Source organism: Aptenodytes forsteri, unplaced genomic scaffold (assembly GCF_000699145.1).
Source record: "Aptenodytes forsteri isolate BGI_AS27 unplaced genomic scaffold, ASM69914v1 Scaffold65, whole genome shotgun sequence".
Classification (NCBI taxonomy): Eukaryota; Metazoa; Chordata; class Aves; order Sphenisciformes; family Spheniscidae; genus Aptenodytes; species Aptenodytes forsteri.
In genome coordinates, this window is record NW_008795127.1 from 9082951 (window position 1) to 9103699 (window position 20749).

Sequence of the window (20749 nt, forward strand, 5' to 3'; positions counted from 1 at the left end):
CAGGGTACAAAACTTTCTGAGAAGCCATAGCAAAGGAAAATATAGCAGGGAAAAAGGATCTTGTTGTGTACGTCTAATTTTCAAGCTTGTTTTGAAAATGTGTTTTGGGTTATTTTTTGTGATCTGTGGTCTGGTTTTTCTGAGATGCAGAGGTAAAGAAAGAGGTAGACATCTCTCCTGAAACTCCATCTCCTTTTGGAGACTTTTCTTTAATGGAGGCTTATTAACTGTGGCTACTTTTGTACCAGTGCCTAAGATATAAAATCATTGTGACAATGCTAGGGAAAGCTAAACAGGTCATGTAATCAGGCAAAAATGAGGACAGTGGTCAGACAGTAAATGATGCGTTACATTAGTGGGTTCTGTATGCTTTGTCAGAGTACTCATTTGACTGAAACTCTTGTTTCAACTAACAAGCTGTTAGTAATTAAAATTACTTTGTACTTTAACCCTGCATAGGATTATCAGATAGATTTCAGTCTGATCCAGATCATTATAGTGCTCCCACAGACCATGTTCTTAGGTTGTTTGGGTACAATGCCGTGGTTTAACCCCAGCCGGCAACTAAGCAGCACACAGCTGCTCACTCACCCTCCCCCGGTGGGATGGGGGAGAGAATCGGAAGAGCAAAAGTAAGAAAACTCGTGGGTTGAGATAAAGACAGTTTAATACTTGAAACAAAATAATCATAATAATACTAACAATACTACTACTACTACTACTACTACTACTACTACTACTACTAAAAAAATTGTAATGAAAAGTAAAACAACAAAGAGAGAGAGAGGAATAAAACCCAGGGAAAAAAAACAAGTGATGCAGACACTTGCCACCCACTAACCGATGCCAAGTCAGTCCCTGAGCAGTGATCACTGCCCCCCGGCCAACTTTCCCCAGCTTATATACTCAGCATGACGTCATGTGGTATGGAATATCCCTTTGGCCAGTTTGGGTCAGCTGTCCTGGCTGTGCCCCCTCCCAGCTTCTTGTGCACCTCCTCACTGGCAGAGTATGGGAAGCTGAGAAATCCTTGACTTAGTATAAATACTGCTTAACAACAACTAAAATATCAGTGTGTTATCAACATTATTCTCATGCTAAATCCAAAACACGGCACTATGCCAGCTACTAGGAAGGAAACTAACTCTATCTCAGCTGAAACCAGGACATACAACAGATGATACAGTATTGCCTTTTCCTTACCTTTCTTGTGCTACAGGATGCTAACATTCTTGTTACAACAGGATGTAAATTTCTGCATTTTGAGCATTTCATGTCAGTATGGAACCTAGCGTGTCCCATGCTGTATTGAAGCAACAGAGTCCGTTAGGATGTCCTTATGCACTCCTTAATGACTGATTCTGTGCAGACCTAAAGGTTAGAGCGAATTTGTGATTCATATTGCCTCTTTCAAGAAAATGGAACATAATGTGCTCTACAGAGCTTGTTGTAAAGGCTGGGCATGCTGATGCAGATCTGCTTTTGGGTCAGTAACAGGTTGGTGGACCTTTTGGGCAGCCAGTGTGTTTATTACTGCTTGGATGGGAGATGTCCAATATCGTAGTTGTGGTCATTTTCATCTTTGTTTGCTATTTGTGATAGCAACTCTATCAGAGTATCCTGAAGCAGATGATAATCCACGTGTTCCATCACTAAGAAGTTTGTTACTTCCAGTCAAGAAGGTGATAATGAGCCGATACATGTGTGAATTTCTGAAACTTCTGCAGCTATACTTCCAAAAGGACAACTGGTAGAATCACTGAAACACTGAACTGTTGAGGCAGTCCCCTTATTTGTTTCTAGCCTTAACTGATCGTTCTGAAGTCCAAGACATCTCATTTAAAAACAGAAAAATATTTTGGATGTGTAACACAGTGTACTCTCATACCGAATAGCTGATGTGTTTCTTCCACTTTTGAAGCTTGCTTAATCAAAAACTAAATGTCTTTCTGTTTTTTCTTGACAAATTTACTGATTTTCTGAGCAGTGACTTTTGTCAAGCAGTGGGATTGGACTATGCTGCTATAAAAGTGGCAAGTTCTGAGTTACCCTATATATCAGGCCGGCATTATCTGACACGTAGAACTGGTGGATTTTTGCTAGCGAGACCTATGAGGAGGTGCTCTTGAGAAATACTTCCTTAGCCTATAATGAAATGAAGCTCTTCAAAATGAGTTCAGTATGATCTTGGGACCCAGCCTTAACTCCCTATCTGACATGAGGTTTGAAATTCAAGGAAATTATATTAGATCACTTTGACTTTTTTTCCTTATGTGCATCTATGTTCCCTGTGTGCATCCATTGCTTTTATGAACCTACTCTTACTGTTATGTGCGTGGCTTCTGTAGAATCATCCTTATGCTAAAAGAAATAACCACTTTTTTTTTTTAAACTGTGTCCAACTACTACCATTTACAGCTGGTTCCCCCTCCCCCCCTCCCAGATCTCAGCTTTTCAAGAATTTAAAAATACTTCTTTAGAAGACTGTATAATACAGGAAAAAAAAAATATATTTCTGGTTTCATTATCTATTGTGTTAGGTGATTCAATGCCTCTGTATTCAAACTGGCGGGGGGGGGGGAGGGGGGGAAAAAAAAGAGCCTCTACCTTTTCCACCTACTGGAGGTTGCTGGTCACCGTTGGTGGATTACTTGCCTGAAACTTCTCCTCCGGGCATGTCTCTTCACAGGTAACTGTTGTAACAATGCTGATGGTAATTCATTACATTTTAATTTGTGTTACACAAATATAGTAATTTAAAGATAGGAGATTAAAGGCAGTAGATTTAAAGATAGTAGATAAAGATAGGAGATTTATTTTCTGTGGTTTTACAGGTCTAGCAGTTTAAGATTTCTAAGCCTTTTAATTTGGAGGACTAAAGTTTTTCTGTCTTCATTGTGAGCATTCATCTTTTCCCTTAATAGAACTTTGTAGATGTTTATAGACTTAAAGAGTACTGGTTAGTAGCATATTAAGCTATTTGCAGCTCTTCATAAAGTTCATGCATTATGTTCTTCTAACAATTTTTTTTGTTTGTTTTTAGATGCAACATAGCAGTGATCCTTTTAACTGACTTGATAGTTGACCACAGTGTAAAGGTGGAATGGGGAGGATACTTGCATCTTTTGCTTCATGCAATTTTTATAGGTAACTAAATTCTTAAAGAAATATTTCTAACTTAGGAATTGTAGCTATTTATGTAACTGTTCTTTTCCACATTTAAATTAATGTTTGCCATTGTGTTGAAATCTCATTGATTTGTTGATGTTTACAACATTTTAAGAAATTCAACTAAATATCTTTCAGCTTGATTAATACGAATATAATTAAGAGGTTTTTGGAGTCATTTGACAGCACTTTCTCTTGGAGTCACTTTTATCTCTTTCTTCTTGTAGAAGACAGTAAAATTCGAATTTTTTCTTTCTGTTTCTCTGTGTAGTAATTTTCATACAGAGCACATCTTAAGTTCTTACTGTTATGTGAGAAACAGAAGGATATATTAATGTTTGTTAAACTGTATGCTTTTGGTTTTATGTTGAAACACTGAAAAACCATCACTTACTTAGTGAATTATGTATCTATTATTTGGTAAAATATAACAGGTCAATTTGAATACTGCTTTTTTTAATAATTGAATTCAGTGTGCCGTTTGAATTTAATAAAGCTTTTCCATTTTCCTTTTATGTTAGGTTTTGACCACTGTCACCCTGAAGTCTATGAGCATTGTAAACGACTGCTTCTGCATCTGCTGATAGTGATGGGATCTGGCAGTAATGTCCAGTCTGTTGCTTCTGTCCTACTCAGAAACAGAGAGTTCAATGAGTCCAGGGTGCTTACTGTCAAACAAACTACCCATTTAGATTATACTTTCACAGGTATGCTTTAGATTTATTAAGTGTTGCTTGTTAAAATGACATGGAGAGCTATCTTTTCTTCCAGGCATTATTAAAATTTCTGTTATTTGTAATATTTTTCCGAGCCCTTGGCATTAAAATGTATTTTGTTTCAGCTCTGTCTAGCTGGTTAAAATGTATTTTAATTAAGTCAAAATGAAGACGATTCACATTACCACTTTGTGCCCAGTCATCAGAGTTAGGAGCACAGTTGAATGATTAAATAATAGTGGAAACCACAGAGGAAGCTCTGCTGTTTGGATCTGTAATACAGCAGTTTTTATGATGCAATTGAAAATAAAAACCAAAAAAATACATCTCTCACTTGTTTATAGCAACTTTAAATTTCTGACTTTTGTCAGTGGTAATTGTGTTTTTCAATAAGCTCAATTCAGTTCAATACTCTTTTGTGATACTACCTTTTAACATTCACCTTAACATTACAATATTGTAGTTATACATTATCTTTATGAAAGTAATATTTTGATGGTGTGAGCCTATTGTAGCTTTTAAAGAAATGTGAAATAGTTCATTTTGTTGAAACCTAGTTTTTTATATTATTTCAGTAGGTGGCAGCATATTGCTATACAATCTGTTCGTTCTGTTTTGTTCACATCAGAAGTGGTTTTGTCACTAACTGAAAATATTCATCCGTTTTCTGAATTTGATATTCATGGCAATGAGGAATTAAAAAGTGGGCATAGTGGAGGAATTCTTTTATGTAAACCTATTCACAGAACTTTACCAGTGCACCTATATGGTGACCTATACAAACCATTCCATTCCTAATCTTTGCAGTTTTGAGTAAAACTGTGTAAACATGACAGAGTATTTTGCTGTTACTGAAACAAAAATGTCTGCTAGAAACTAGAATGAGATCGGCATCAAACATTTCCAACTGGGTATTAAGATAAGGTGATTACAGGTATGTATGCCTAGCACAAGGTCAGACAAGCTGATGTTAAATTTTATTTGAACCAGCTAATAATCCAGCTCTGCAGAGTGAAAATTTGTGCTGGATGTCAGTGAGTCTCAAACTTCGGTACAGTTGTTACAGTAAAAGATTCATGACTCTCTTTTCCTTGCCAGTTTACTTTCTGCTAGCACCTCATAGGTTGATATAGGCGTAATGTGAGGAGTTACCGTAGTTGTATTTTATTGCCACATAATTCTTTTTGTGGAGAGAAAATCTTACAGCAGCAAGATTAAGTTATCTTCAGAGAAACTTTGTGCAGCCAGAGAGGCTCTGCTTAGAATTGATTCACTAGTTAATACTCAGTGTTCACTGATTTAAAGTGCTGTCAGTTATGCTGGGACTGAGTTTAAAAAAAAAAATCTGCACATTATTAGGGAGTAGTTTATATCATTTGTCTCAACTTATTAAGAGGAGATGCCTCAGAGACTGATTATGTTATTTCACGTATTACCAATACAAAATCAAGCATAATACAGTGGTTTTAAAGAGGGATCTAGCAGTTCCTTATTAAGGGTCCAGTCATGCAAAGACTTAGCATAGCTCAGACTTGTTGATTTCATTGAAATTATTGCATTCATGAAATTATTCTTATAACGCTTGCTAAATTACTGATTTTTAGAGGGCTATTTTTTCTTTTTATATATTTAATATTAACAGTCAACAGGTCATGATAATCTTGTTTTTATTTCAGCAGGTGTTCATGATTTTATACCTGATTACCAGCCCTCCCCAATGACAGACTCAGGGCTTAGTTCAAGTTCTACCTCTTCTAGCATCAGTTTAGGAAATACAAGTGCTGCCATTTCTCATCTGCACACCACAATCCTCAATGAGGTTGACATTTCAGTAGAGCAGGATGAAAAAGTGAAAACTCTCATAGAATTTATTACCTCAAGGTAAGATTTCAATTTTCATTTTTCTCAAGACATGTATTTTCTGGTAATATGGCAAAATCCTTACTATTCAGCATCACATTGTCTGTCTAATTTTGTCTCTGTTTTATCACCAGTAAGAGATAGTTAATAATTATAATACTAATCCTGAAGTGGTTTTATGTGATACAGCCTACGAACAACTCTAACTTTCCAACAATTTCAGAGAATTTTGGTCCCCCTTTCATGTCCTGAGTGTTTAAAAGTCTTTTGCCGTGTTTTGCCCAGGTCTATTATCTTCACTTGCTACACAGTTTATAGAGTTCTGTTTTCCATCTAAAGGATTCCCATGCTAAAGGATTAAGGCTGGAATACATAAAGATGATTAGGGAGCTGTAAGATTTGTGTGGAGTTTACGGATTGCCTAATTAGTAGAGAGCTGGCTATTCAGAAAATATGAATTAGTGGCAAAGAACATCTGTAAAACAAGCAACACTTGTGCAGTTGGTATGATAGTTTATATAAAGCTTTCAAGATTGGGTAAATCTGAAATTCCACTTGTTTCTCAAAGCTTTTGATTAATTATGCCAACAAAAAAAACCCCTTTACATCAGCCTAAATTTAGAATAGTGGGGTGTATTGATGTGACAAAAATGGAAAGAAAGGAGGTTGTTTTAAGGTTGTATAACGGTGTTAGTTGTAGTGGTTCTTTGTTAGATAACTAAATATTATCTAATAGTGAACATCTCTTCCTAAACTTATGCTGTTATTTCAGTTGGATCTGATATATTGCTTTTCACCTTGTCTTAACTTGTATATTGTTGTACAATATTGGACAGTTGTCAGACTTCTTTCAAAATTTATGTCTGCAGTTGTAAATGGTTTCTTTTATGTGGTAGGTAGTAGATTCTTTTGCAGTTAACCTTAAGTGTAAAATAACATTTAAATAATATTAATGACAACGGCTATGTTTTATATTCTGTTTACTCTATGTTTTTAGGAAAAGAGGGCCACTTTGGAATCATGAAGATGTTTCGGCCAAGAACCCTAATATAAAGAGTGCTGAACAGTTAACTGTGTTTTTAAAGCATGTGGTATCTATATTTAAACAGTCTAGCTCAGGTATGTTAGAAAACAGTCTATGCGTGATAGAATGTTCAAGTCTGCAAACTAAATGAATTTTTTTGAATGCCTGTAAGTTTACAGATGGTCTATAAAATCACTCTAGGTGATCACTTACTGCTTCTAAATAATAGGTTTTTCTTGTGCATTGCACACTTCAGTTCATGTGTCTGTTACAACAGATTTAGATATGATCTTTTAGTAATGAGCTAAAATAGCTTACTAATTTATTGTGGACACTTAATATTCAATTCATAAATGTTTTATTCTCTGCAAGTCTCTCCAGTGTTAAGTATTATGGAATACAAGCTCATATGCCTGGAAGGATTTTTAAGAGTAATACTTCTTGAGAAAAATGTAGATGATGATAGTATTTTAAAGTTAGGAATTACTTTGGTAACTTACTCTTTATTAAATTCAAGTGGTTTTGTTTTTTATAAAGCATTGTGTTGCTTGAGTATTTATTTGCTTTTATAGGAGGATTTCAACTGGAACACCGTCTCAGTGAAGTTGCTTTGCAAACTGCGCTTTCGTGCTCCTCTCGACATTATGCTGGGAGGTCCTTTCAGATTTTCAGGGCTCTGAAGCAGCCTCTTACTGCATCTACACTTTCTGATGTTCTTTCCAGACTAGTAGAAACTGTTGGAGATGCAGGAGAAGAAGCTCAGGTATTTGACATTTCCCCCCCCACTTTATTAGAAAGCTAAGTTTGCCTAAATGGTGTGCTTACATTGTTATTTTAATGACAGTAAAATTTAAAAGCATTTTTGATTCAGTTGCTTTTTATTTTTAAATAAAGAGATTTCAAATATCAAAACAGTTTTAATCATGACACTTCCTGAATTTTCACCTAATGAAATGGTGAAAAGATGAGCTGTGCACATTCTTTTCTCCAGCAATAGGAACTTTCAGAGTTTGATACATATTTCCTGAAAACACCTCTCTCTCATAGTTAGAGAATCCTGAGATCAGCCATATAAAAAATAATTTAGGTTTTCCTTTATTGAGAATTTAACCTGATAAAGTGTTAACAACTATGCAACTTAGTGTCATTGTACATCTAAAGAAGTGGATGTAATCTTTTAATATTGCAAAATGAGAGTCTAAATGACTCCATCCTTAAGTCCATCCTTAAAAATAATGCAAATCAGAATGAATTTTGTGAATATTTAGAAATAAAGTTTTTTCCTGTCTTCAATCTATACCGCTAATTTGAGCTGTCTCATCAGAGTTGTGTTCTAATTGAAGCATGAAATACTACTTCAGTTACCGATACTGATTTTGTACTTTTATACTGCTACTCAGTAGATTTTCTGTGATCTTCCTTGTGCATGTTGCATAATTTATAATGACCTGTGGCTTTCCCCAGGGTTTTGTCATAGAACTGCTTCTGACCTTAGAGTCTGCTATTGATACGTTGGCTGAAACCATGAAGCATTATGATCTGCTTTCTGCCCTTTCTCAGTAAGTTCTTTTATTAGTCAAGCTACGTTACACATTTTTATACATTTCAATTATTAAAGTTCTCTATTACAAATGTAATGAAATAATTTCTTGTTGTCTTTGCAGAATAGTTGTATTCTAATAGCAAAATTGCTTGCTCTTTTATGTTTTTATCATTCTGCCTCAAGCAAAACTCATAAGAATCTAGATTTTCTGAAAAGAAATCTGTGCTACCTTTCCAACTTACGCTCTTGGGTCCAATTTGGAAAAAAAAAAAAAACAACAAACAAGGTGTTCCTTATGGCTCAATTCTGAAATGTTGTCAGTTCTTCTAAAACTTCTCAAAAATAAAGGTACTGAGTGCATTTAGAACTCTTTTTTTCAATCAGGCCCTACTGACCTTGATTAATAGTGTGATTTTCTGGGGGTCTTATTTTTTCCCCATATGTATAATGAAGGTAATGGCACCGATCTTTAAAAGATAATTTAAGATAATTTAAGGTTCACAGATTAAAACTCCTGTACTGCAATAAATACTTTTATTCCAATGTTAATAGAGAAGACATTTCTTCAGTTACAGCAAATGCTCATCTGTCTTAGGCCTCAGATTTGTTGTCCATATATGAGAGAAGTGTAATCGAACAGTCTGAGTCATTTGTGTGTCTCATTACAGTCTGAGTGGTTAGCTCAATGACTTTTTATCAAACTGAAAAAAATCCCTAAATGCACAGACTTCTTTATTTGTTTGACTTCATGGCAAAGTTTTTGAAAATGTTGCGATTTCTAGGAATATCTTCAATTTTTCAGTATCAGAACTGGAAGGTGTTGGTTTTTCTAGGTCAGATACTTTAGACAAATATAAGGTAATAAGTAAATAATGTATTAAGTCATTAATTTCTTTACCTTTATCCCATCTATAAGTAAGTTGGAATGCTAGATCTTCATTTGCAGATAATCTTTTACATGCTATAGGCTAATTTTCCTGATTTTACTGAATTGTTATGTAATTATTTTTCTATTCTGGGATTGTAACAAATAGATTTGGTAGCAGAGATAACGGGATGCTACAGTCTTGTCCTTACACTGTAAGGATATTTTAGTCATATATATAGAAATTCTGTATTTTCATGTATTATAATACTCTTCCGACAACGAAGTGGAGTATTCACTCTGTGTGTGTATATGTGATTAGTGTCAAATGTTTTTTCTTTCTTCCCATTTTCTAAACTGTATGTTATTAACGTATTTTGCATGAAATAATATGTAATATTGATTTTTATTTTAGAACCTCATACCATGATTCTGTAATGGGAAACAAGTATGCAGCTAATAGGAAAAGCACTGGACAGATAAATCTAAGCACAAGTCCCATTAATAGTGGCAGTTGTTTGGGATACTACAGCAATGCAAGGAGTAATTCTTTGAGACTGAATTTAATCAGTGAGCGGAGAGGTGACCGTCGACGGAGCAACACACTGGATATAATGGATGGAAGGATAAATCATGGTGGAAGTTTGGCAAGGACTAGAAGCCTTTCCTCCCTGAGAGAGGGAGGGATGTATGATGTGCAGCCCACTACTGACCCTGTCAACTTGATGGCCACCATATTTTGGATTGCAGCTTCATTGCTGGAGTCAGATTATGAGTATGAATACCTTTTGGCTCTCAAGCTGCTCAACAAGCTTCTTATTCACTTGCCTCTGGATAAATCAGAGAGTCGGGAAAAGATAGAAAAGGTGCAGAATAAACTGAAATGGAATAACTTTCCAGGCCTTCAGCAGCTTTTCCTAAAAGGCTTTACTTCAGCATCTACACAAGAAATGACAGTTCATCTCCTCAGTAAACTCATCACAATTTCCAGGCATGCTTTGGTGGATCCTTCTCAGTTAGCAGGTATCTTTAGTAACTGTATATGTAATGAAAATTTATTTTTTCATCAAATTAAGTGTAATCAAAATCAGTAGTGATTATGCATTTGCCTTTAAAAAACACCCTTCAGTTAAATGCTTTTTGCAGTTGTCGATATTACAGTGCTAGGTAGTGGGAATACATTACAGACTATGATTACCTGCCAAGAAATGCTGCACGAAAACTTTATGTATTGACTATTAACTTACTTTAAACTTGCAAGTTTTAAGAGCACGTGTATTATTTTTCATAATCTTGTGCTAAATAGCTCAATCAGTACTATTTCAAACATTTGCGCATTTTTGAAACAATGTGACTGTACTGCCTAAAGCTATTCAGTTTCATGATAATTTTGCTTAGTTGGTCCGGTGATGATTTTTTTTTTCATCTTATGCATATTTATACCTATACACAGACACATTTATATACCTTATACTTACATACACACTTGGGTACATGCGTGTGTATATATAATTTATATATCTGTATGAACATATGTGTATCATGCTCTAAGGGTTATTAAATACCAGAAAGCTGTTATATGCTCACATAACTCCACATTAAATTAGGTCATATTAAAATCATTAGGGCTCATATAACTGTGTTTATATGTGTATTTAGGATTTCCCCTAAACATCTTGTGCCTACTTCCTCATCTGATCCAACATTTTGATAACCCAACTCAGTTCTGTAAAGAAACAGCTGACAGGATAGCAAAGGTATGTAAAATGGTGCTTGGGGAGTATCCAGGAGTTTATTACCTGCATTGCTGTATTTTTCTGCTCCCTTATGCAATACTTTCACATTATTCTAATAATCTCATAGAAATAACTACAAAAAGTTATAAAGATGTGATCCAGTCCTGATTTATATAGTTGGTCCTCACATCAAACCCTGAGTTTCCCTTTGTCAATGAAAAAAACACATTTTGCTTATTCTATAAACTTTAGATGTAAAGAACACATTTACTTATTAATGATATCAGTTACTTGTTTTTACTTGTCTGATTTTGCAGCTTGTAATTTTAAATATAAACTTAATCAATTTTTAAGCACACTTCCTAATTTACTTATGATAAGGAAGCGATCCTTACCTTTTGGACTGGTAGGTAGAGAAGGAAAAGTACTATGTTCTTTCTGTTACTTGTACACAGTGATTAACCTTGGAATATTTCTGAACTGTAGTGTCTGTTAAAGCAGTACATGGTACACACCAACAATCTCCAGCCAGGCTGGTGGTATGCTGCCCTGACAGCCTGCATTTTAAGGAAGAATGTGGAAAGGGGAATAAGAAGGTGCTGTCTGTCACAGGAGGTGCAGCCATAGCCCTCTGGCTTCCCAAACTGTGATAAGTAAATCACTTAACTGTGTGCAGGCCACCTGAAAGGAGTACATGCCTGATGCAAATGCAAAAATTACTCTTGTCCCTTAAATACATGCACTACTAGCTAGGGGCTCTAGTTAAAGTAAGCTTGGTATAAGTAGTAGATAAACTTGGAGCCTGAATGCCACAGTACCACTATTGCAGATACTACTGCCTTCCCAAATACAAGCCCTCGAAGCTCTGATAAATAAATGCAAGGCTAGTAGACAAGGGCTGGGCTAGGCTTAAAAGAAAAAGGAGAGACAGGTCAAGGCTTATGAACGCCTGCTGAGTGCAGTTGCCCATTCAGGAACATGGAGCTAAGTTTTTGTTATGTATACCTGATGCATTCATTTATTTATTTGAAAAAGCAGCTTAAGTCTACTAGCTAATTCTCTCTACTAGTTTTTTAGTGAATTGCCGGGCTCCAAAATTCAACAGAAATTGTAGATGTTGCTTGTATGATTAGTTTGATTTCAGTTATTGGAAAATAGAGTGAAATCTGGGAAAAGTGCATAATGACTTGTGAATGCTTAGAGTAAAAATTTGTCATTTCTAATGTAATTAAATAGGCTTTTTGCTTTTCAGGTTTGTGCAGAGGAGAAATCACCAACTCTTGCCAATTTGGCTCATATGATGAGTTTATACAGTACACACAGTTATTCCAGAGACTGTTCTAACTGGATTAATGTAGTGTGTAGATACTTGCACGACTCTTTCTCAGACGCCACATTTAACCTCGTAACTTACCTTGCAGAAGTAAGTTTTTAATTAAAGTGTATCTCATGTTGACAATCTGTGATCAACATTACATTTATTCATTGCCAATTTTTGGGGATTCTGAATATTGGGGGGAAAAAAGCACATCTTCCGTAATGAGAGAATAATAATAAAATGTTCTAGAATTTAGAAAAAGGGATGACGACTGCCATTTTGGCATGCAACAATTTAAATGTGCCCTGAAATAATAATCCCTTTAATAAAATAATCTCTTTTTACGATAGTAGTGTTTTATAATAGAGATTTATATTCCATTCTACATGAATAAAATGCACACACTGTCTTGGCTTTATAAAAATATACTTAGTGCAAATTTTAAGAGACCTTTTTTAGCCAAATATGCATTTAAAGATGTCCTTATTACAACCTAAAAACTAATTTTAAAGTTCAATTTGTAAGTGTTGCACAGTATATAATCAAAGATCATTTAAATTATAGAATTCAGTATATGATTCTGCCAGCCATTCATATAGGAAAACTTACTACCTTTGAAAAAGTACCTTGTGTGAAAAGCTTGTAGAGCTTGTCCTTGAAGTATATAACTTCAAATTGACGAAGATATTTTTTTAAATATTACTTACATTTTCATGTCTGAATTTATATGTACTTATTTTGTTTGTAAGCTTGTGTATACTAGCCTTCTCTAAGGTGTAGACGTAATTGTTTTTCATGCAGCTTTGAGATTTTGAATTTGTATGAACACTTTCATTTAGTGAGAAGTATTTTATTATTAGGTGCTTTAAATCTGTGCTAACATGTCAAAATTGAGGGAAAAAACTGAATTAGGACAGAGAACATTGTTCTATTGCATTACATTTTTTTAATGCTAAAATAAAATTTTGAAAAACATTAAGTGGTACATTTAAGTTTCTTGAAGGGAAAAATAAATATGTATGGAAGTTAACTGTATTTTAATGTTTGTTTTCACTTTTTGCTACGATTAAAGACCCTAATTAAATTCTGTATTTTTTAAATTTTTTTTAGCTGTTGGAGAAAGGATTATCCAGTATGCAACAGTCCTTACTGCAGATCATTTACAGTCTTCTGAGTCATATTGACCTATCCACAGCACCAGTGAAGCAGTTTAATTTGGAAATCATAAAAGTCATTGGTAAATATGTTCAGGTCGGTACTCTGAAAAACTATAAAAGCCTTTCTACTTATTATCAAAGTGGTAGTGAAATTATACTTGAATTTTTTTTGAGAATTAATTTATTTCAGCTATAAAAAGAGTTGTTCAAAGTCAGATTCCATAGGATTTTATTTTTTGTCCTATGTACTTAATTCATTATATGCTTATGTATTTGTCCAATTTGATTTACATCTTGTGGGACAAGTTACCTGGATGAACATGCATCTGTTTACAGATGCAGGCAACTCTGCATATGTAGTTATAGCAGATGATCCTTGAACTATTAAAATACAAGGAAATGTTTACTGCTAAATACTACACAAATGTTTTATTTAAGTGTATATGTTTTCAAAAGGAAGTTTTGCAGTCAAATGCATGTTTAAATCACTTTCACTAATATATCTGTGAGGAACATTAAGGTGCACTTTAATGAATTTGAATGCATTTTTTATTAAAGAAAGTCCCCGAAAGATGAACAGTAGTGTTTTGCCCTAGGTAATTTGATCCTTTGTACTTGGAACACAATTTACTGAAAGTCTATTTCGCGACAGAAGGTCTAGCATCTTGCTGAAAGATTTTATGAAAATGCCTGGAGCATAAAACCATTTCAGAACACAACATTCTTTTTTTTTATTTTCCCCCCTCCTTTTCTGTTTTCCTGAATTCCATTATTGCCAAATGTATTTCAGTCAAATGGTTTAATCATAATTAACCAGGAAAAGTAGTGTTCCTGGATGTTTTGTTATTGATGGATATGTACTTTAGATATTGTGCTCCTGTCAGAGTGCATTAGGCAAAATGGAATGATTAGCATAACTATAGTTTTCATGGCCTGACGGCTGCTCGCTTCACCTCTAACCTTTATCTGAGCTTTCTATGCAAGCCCACACTACCATGGAATGTAATCTTAATTAGAAGATGTTAACTATCAAAATTATGGTACTGGTGAAAAAATATTCCAGAGAAGCCTATGTATTTTTGATACAAAAAAACATGTTACTATAGATGACAAAAGAAGTGATCATAAATGAACATGTCTTGTTTAAATGTGGTGCTACCACAAAGCTGATTTTTGTTAGTCCTCTGCAATCACAATGCATCTTAATAAATTTAAGTTGCTACAGGATGGTTCAAGTTTGAGACTACTTTTTTATGTTTATGATGCACAGAAATTCAGGAGATGAAATCTCATTGAGTTGAAGAATCTCATTACCTACAAAGAAGCATATACTACTTACAGCCTTGAAAGTGGTGTTTATTTTTTTAATGCAATTAAAAAAAATATTTTGACAAACAGGGCATCCTAATTAAAAAAAAAACAAGCCAGCCCAAAACAAAAACCACACATCCTGCTAATTTCAAAAACTGGAAGATTTAAGTTTCGGGTAGAATCCTAACATTTTCAGGAGTGTAAATCTTAACCCTCCCAAGGTGCTACTTTTGGTGTCAGTCTCTTCTGTGATCCACTCCACAATCTTTGTAGTTGAAACTGCTGAATTATTTACATTACCGTAATCATCTTTTTAAGGAGAGTGCACTTAACTCAGGCTCTGTCTATTACGTTCTCATACTTTTGCCCTGGCTTTTTTAAGCGCTCCATCGGTTTGATACTATGTAAAAACCTTGTAAATGTTTTTGCTTCTTTTTAAGGTCTTTGAAATGCATGAGGAAATATAAAGCACAAAATATTTTTGTCTGTTTCAAATTCAGTTTACCCATAAGTGTAAAATAATTAAAGATGCCAGGAGGTGAAAGTTGTTTTGCTTTTAAATGCTATCAATTTTTATCTTCTGGGGCATGAAGGGCAGATAACTTCAGACAATGGTAAAAAACATAGTGTAAATAACAGGGAGCGAGGGACATGGTACAGGTTCTGGTGCGGCTGGCACTGTGACCTGGAGCTAGTGAGCCTGCCTGGCTGGACCTGATGGCCCACTGTGTGATGACCTGGTGCCTTGCTGCTGCCTTCCCAGCACTTCAATGTCCAAAGCTGCCCACCTGTGCTAGCACCTTGCAGCCATGTGTAGAAGATTAGAGCTTTTGGTTTTGGGAATCTTGCAATGAATCAGTGCAAAATCCTACTGTACATTAAAAATGGCTGTCTTGTTTGAAGTGATTGTTTTGTGATTTGTATATGTTCTCTTTAGAGTCCATATTGGAAGGAAGCCCTTAATATTTTGAAACTGGTGGTGTCTCGATCAGCAAGCCTTGTTGTACCTAATGATATTCCAAAGTCTTATGGAGGTGACATAGGTTCTCCTGAAATCTCTTTCACGAAAATTTTTAATAATGTCTCCAAGGAGCTACCTGGGAAGACCTTAGATTTTCATTTTGATATATCAGAGGTAATTATTATATTTAAATCATAATGCAATAATGACTTTCTGTTGCAAACTCAGATTTGTTTTCTTGTTAGCTTTCTGCATTTATATGTTTTAAAATAAATATAATTTTTAAGAATGGCAGGTGTTGAAGTTTTACATACATGTAATTAGAGTAATACTGAAAGATTAAATTTGGATTCTTTTATGTTGTGTTTTTGCCTTTTTCCCTCTTTGAATGTCTAGAGAGTTAATTACTAGAAGTCAATAGGATTATTCTCAAGGATATTTCAGCTGTGTCAGAGAGCAGGCTTAATGCAGCTGGCTGCTGCTTGCAGCTGAACGTTCCAGGCTTTCATCAAATGAAGGGTTGTGCATTCAAGGGCTGAGAGGATTAAAACCCTGTAATGCAGTTTTGGCATGACTTTGGAAGGGGGAGAAAATGTAGAGGAGGGAGTAGGATATAGAATATAGGAACCTCAGTGTGAGATGGACACAACTGGAGAAAAACCTCCTGTAGTTAAAAACACCACCTCTACCCCCCAGTTAGGATTCATTAGAACTGAAAATAATATATTAATACAGCTGATACTCATTCTACGTCTGAAAAGGGGAGCATAGCCAGATGACTGCAGTGTAATACAGGGATGTGAAAATTGTAGAAGCTTTGGAAGTAGTCAGAAATAAGGGCTCCTGGTTGAAGCTGACCCTCGATAATCTATGATTGGAGATACAGATGTCTTGGGAACATTACTTAAATTGGTACGTGAATTCCTTACTGGAAGTATCAGTGCATGCAGATAACTGAGAGACAAGATGAATTCCCACAGAGTTCATTGGAGTAGCATTTGCTGTCAAAAGGGCTGAATTTGATCTTTGGTTTTCAGAAGTGTGCATGTGTTAGTACAGTTGCTGGTCTGTAAAAACAGTTTGTTCATGTCTGTGAATGATTCTATAGAGAAGCTTTGCATCTTTTAAACTTACAACACAGTTGTTTTTAAAGTGTGTTTAAAAAAATATAACTGGATTGTCAGCATAAAACTTGCATAACTCAAACACAAGTTGGCAGAATGGCAGTCTGCTGCGTAGAGTAGAAGTATTCAGCTTTGTATTTGCCAGCGTACTGATGCTTAGTGGATTAGGCATGGGCTTCATAGAATGCTTAAAAACAAACAGACAAATCCTCCTACATTTTACATAATACTAAATTCTGAAATCAAATTTGTAGTCTTTACTAATACAGATTTGAATTTTAAGAAAGTATTTATTGTCTTTGATAGACACCAATTATTGGGAATAAATATGGTGATCAACACAGCGCAGCTGGTAGAAATGGGAAGCCAAAAGTCATTGCTGTCACCCGGAGCACTTCTTCAACTTCATCAGGCTCCAATTCAAATGCATTAGTTCCTGTCAGCTGGAAGAGACCACAACTATCTCAGGTACATTGTGTCTCAAGCACATCATACATATATTATAGACAGTGTTTATGAATGTATAAAAAAAAATTGTTGAAATGTAATTTGATCTATATTGTGTCTTAGCAAAACATTAAATGAATATAGCATAAACTAAAAGCTAATACTGCTGAAAAGAAAAAATGGTAAGATTGTTTTCAGAGGATGTCGGCTTGCAAGATGACTAGTTAAAAATGCAGACGTTTTACATTTTCACCTGGACCTCCAGCAGATGCCTTGCTATGTGATTTTCTTTGGTATATTTTTCAGAGAAGAACTAGGGAGAAGCTAATGAACGTGCTTTCTCTGTGTGGTCCAGAATCTGGTCTTCCCAAGAATCCTTCAGTAAGTGGTGATGGTGGTTTGTTTTGGTTTTTAGATTCCAGTAGTGAGAATGCTATTGCATTTTCAGGTATTGGTGAAGTTATGAAGAGCGGTTTTTGACAAACTGGTTTTGGTTCAACAATTCACAAATCCACTTGAAGAATTAAAAAGAGATGGAATCATAAGTAATGAATTAGTATTATTCCTTAAGAAGTCCAGTGGGCACCGTTCTTTACTAGACAGGTTTCAAAACAGTATTTAAATTCAGCCAAAACTAATGTTGCTGTCTCAGTGAATTTAGGTCAGTCTTACAGGGGGAGGACTATATGTTTTAAAGCAAAGCTAAATTACTAGGATCAATTCTTAATTCTTATCTTATGTGCTTATCAAAACAAGATTTTTTTCAAGTCTTTGGATTGGAACTCAGATCTTTCCTCTCCAAATTAAATTAGTTGACTACTAAGGAGCTCCATTGATCAGATTAATCCTTAATACTTTTTCTCAACATTTTACATTCTTCACAGAAGAGACTACACTGCCACTCCAGAATAGTGTGTTGTATGTTTGAGGCTGCACGCATGAATTTTAATTGTCTTGCCTAGAAGACAGGCTTGAACTAGGTCTCCCCTGTTCTGAGTAAATCTCTATCTAGTCCATTATAAATAAGAAGCGCTTTAGAGAGAAGGGGCAGCAATGGCTGAGGACTGCAAGGATGTTGATGCTGAAAATACCATAGAATCCATTGAAAATGACTAGTGGATCACATGCCTTCAAACTAACATGGCTATCAGTAGGAACAATAGTCTTAACTATTGAGTAAAAATAGGCCGATGGTGTTACTTCTGTGTACGGCACAGAAAAGACTCCCGTTGGCATACTAAGCTTAATGGTAGTGATGACACAAGAGCTTTTAAAATAAAGTGGGTAGACTACGTTGGTTATCATCTAGAATATTGTTTTTTATTGTGACATAGAAGTTCTTAGCAGGGGAAGAATATTGATGGGAGGTGGATCTTTAATCTAGTGGAGGAGGTTAAAATAAATAAAATTAGATGCCTGAAAGCTGAAACTGAAGAGATTTTTAAAAATTCAAATGGAAATAAACAGCAAATTGTAATTTGTGAAGATGATCATCACTGGAAGCCAGCACTGGATGCCTTTTTAAAGGTATGCAGTCCTTCCACAGAAACTGGTAGGCGAAAATTATATGGCCTGTGTCATGTGGATGATTATTATGATGGATTTTTTGTTCTTAAGTTTGACTAATACTGTGGTTATGAAAATGAACTTTCAGGGATATATTTTTCTCTTTATTTGTACCTTTGCAGCTCTCAGTTACATTAAGGAGAGAATGATACCCCTAGTTTAAAGAGGTAGTTTAATAAAATCCAACTAGTCTTGAAACAAATTGCAGTCTGCACTTGCCCTAGTATTATCATTATAGGGGTAAGCTAACTGCCACTAATGCCATTAAATTGTGGGAAGCAGGACAGCTGACTTTTGGAGTTACAGAAGTTGGAAGTTTTTATTTCTATTTTTACCCATATCTGCAGGTTGTGTTTTCTTCTAACGAAGACTTGGAAGTTGGAGATCAACAAACTAGTCTTATTTCAACAACAGAAGAAGTGATTCAAGAGGAGGAAGTGGCTGTAGAAGACAATACCAGTGAACAACAATTTGGAGTTTTTAAAGACTTTGACTTTTTAGATGTTGAATTGGAAGATGCAGAGGTGAGACCTTCGGATTTCTTCTGTGTATTTCCATTTGAGAACATTTTAAACATTAGGTTATGTTGGTGCAATTCTAAGGAATTGGCAGGTCTTCTAATTAATCCCATTGGGAAGAATTTATGACATGATTGGACTTAACTTGCACGATAAAGAAACCTGTGTCACAGACTTCACAGTGTTAAGTTGTTGCAAATTGTTGGATGTTTTTTGCGGGAGGGCTGGGATTTCTTTGGAGAGGTTAAGTGACTTAATCTGAAAGTGAAGTGATAATGACAGTATAAGCCAATGACAGGATGAACACCTGGGCATGATGCAGTAGAAAACTTAATTATGGAACAATATGTTGAGAAAATGGCATAATCTTTGTTCCTGATATGTTTCTGCATTTTGAAAACATGAAGAATACCTTTCAAAGTTACAAACTTGTATGATACACTATCTCATTATATACGATTGACTTGGTCACCATAATTGCCTGCCTTTTGTTACAGTCTATACAAAATACTGAATTAGTAATGGAGACCCTTGCAGGTCATGAGTCAACAAGCTACTAAGAAGAATATCTGCCTATCTAAACCCTAAGATTATTCCTCTCCTGATTAATCTAGCCCTTTTTACAAAATCTTGCTCTTTTTTCCCCTAATACTTCAGTTTTATCTCACTTTCTTCATGCTTCCTGTGTATTGCTTCACTTCAGCCAATATCTGCATCTTCTAGGAAAAGTGCAGGCTCTATTACGGTCTGTTCCATATATGTGACCACACGCTATACAGATACAATTGTCTGTATTGAATGTAATTAGTCAAACAGTTTAGAATCATCAAGGCTCAATAGTAGTAAAATATTATTTTAACACTAGATGGGGCTTTGCAGGTAGGATGCCAAAAGTTGAAAACTTTGCCAAACCAAGTTAATCTTTAACGTAATTTTCTGCATTATTTTAATAGCAGATCATAATGAAGAAAAGACAGTTTCTTTCTCGTTACTTGCCTGTATGCAACATGTAGTGCTATACTTGCCAAAAAAAAAAGTACAGCTTGTCCAAATTTAGGGCATTACATATAAATTGTGCACTTGATATAAGAGCTGCCTAGTTCTGCACCAAAAATATAGAATGTTCTTTGTTGCTAATAATTAAATATCAACAGTATGAACTGGGGCTTTTATATTAAAATCTGAGTAATATTCAGATTAAATTTAAGTGCTTCAGCCCACAGAAGTAGTACTTTGTTGTTGTTGGGATTCTTTTGCTTTGCCATAACTTTTCACCTTTTTTGTAGCAAAACAAATCACTAAGAGAGGGAAGAGACTACAAAATGTTTAGTTTGCTTTGCATATTTAATGCTTCATGATGATCTCTTAAGTCACCGCAAGAGACACTCACTCTGTTAGAGCAGTTTTGGAACCCATACGTGCACATTTGGGACTA

General features: G+C 35.1%; 1 protein-coding gene across 1 annotated transcript in view; it reads left to right on the forward strand.

Moving 5' to 3' along the window:
* Window positions 1-20749, forward strand: part of FRYL (FRY like transcription coactivator) — a 165904-nt gene that overhangs the window by 117549 nt on the left and 27606 nt on the right. The window contains 16 exon segments of the mRNA XM_009277425.2: window positions 2541-2571; window positions 2573-2689; window positions 3044-3147; window positions 3690-3875; window positions 5561-5765; window positions 6742-6863; window positions 7341-7531; window positions 8233-8327; window positions 9592-10199; window positions 10836-10933; window positions 12165-12335; window positions 13341-13481; window positions 15636-15833; window positions 17090-17251; window positions 17537-17611; window positions 19144-19320. Of these exon segments, the coding sequence (XP_009275700.1) occupies window positions 2541-2571; window positions 2573-2689; window positions 3044-3147; window positions 3690-3875; window positions 5561-5765; window positions 6742-6863; window positions 7341-7531; window positions 8233-8327; window positions 9592-10199; window positions 10836-10933; window positions 12165-12335; window positions 13341-13481; window positions 15636-15833; window positions 17090-17251; window positions 17537-17611; window positions 19144-19320 (2681 nt within the window).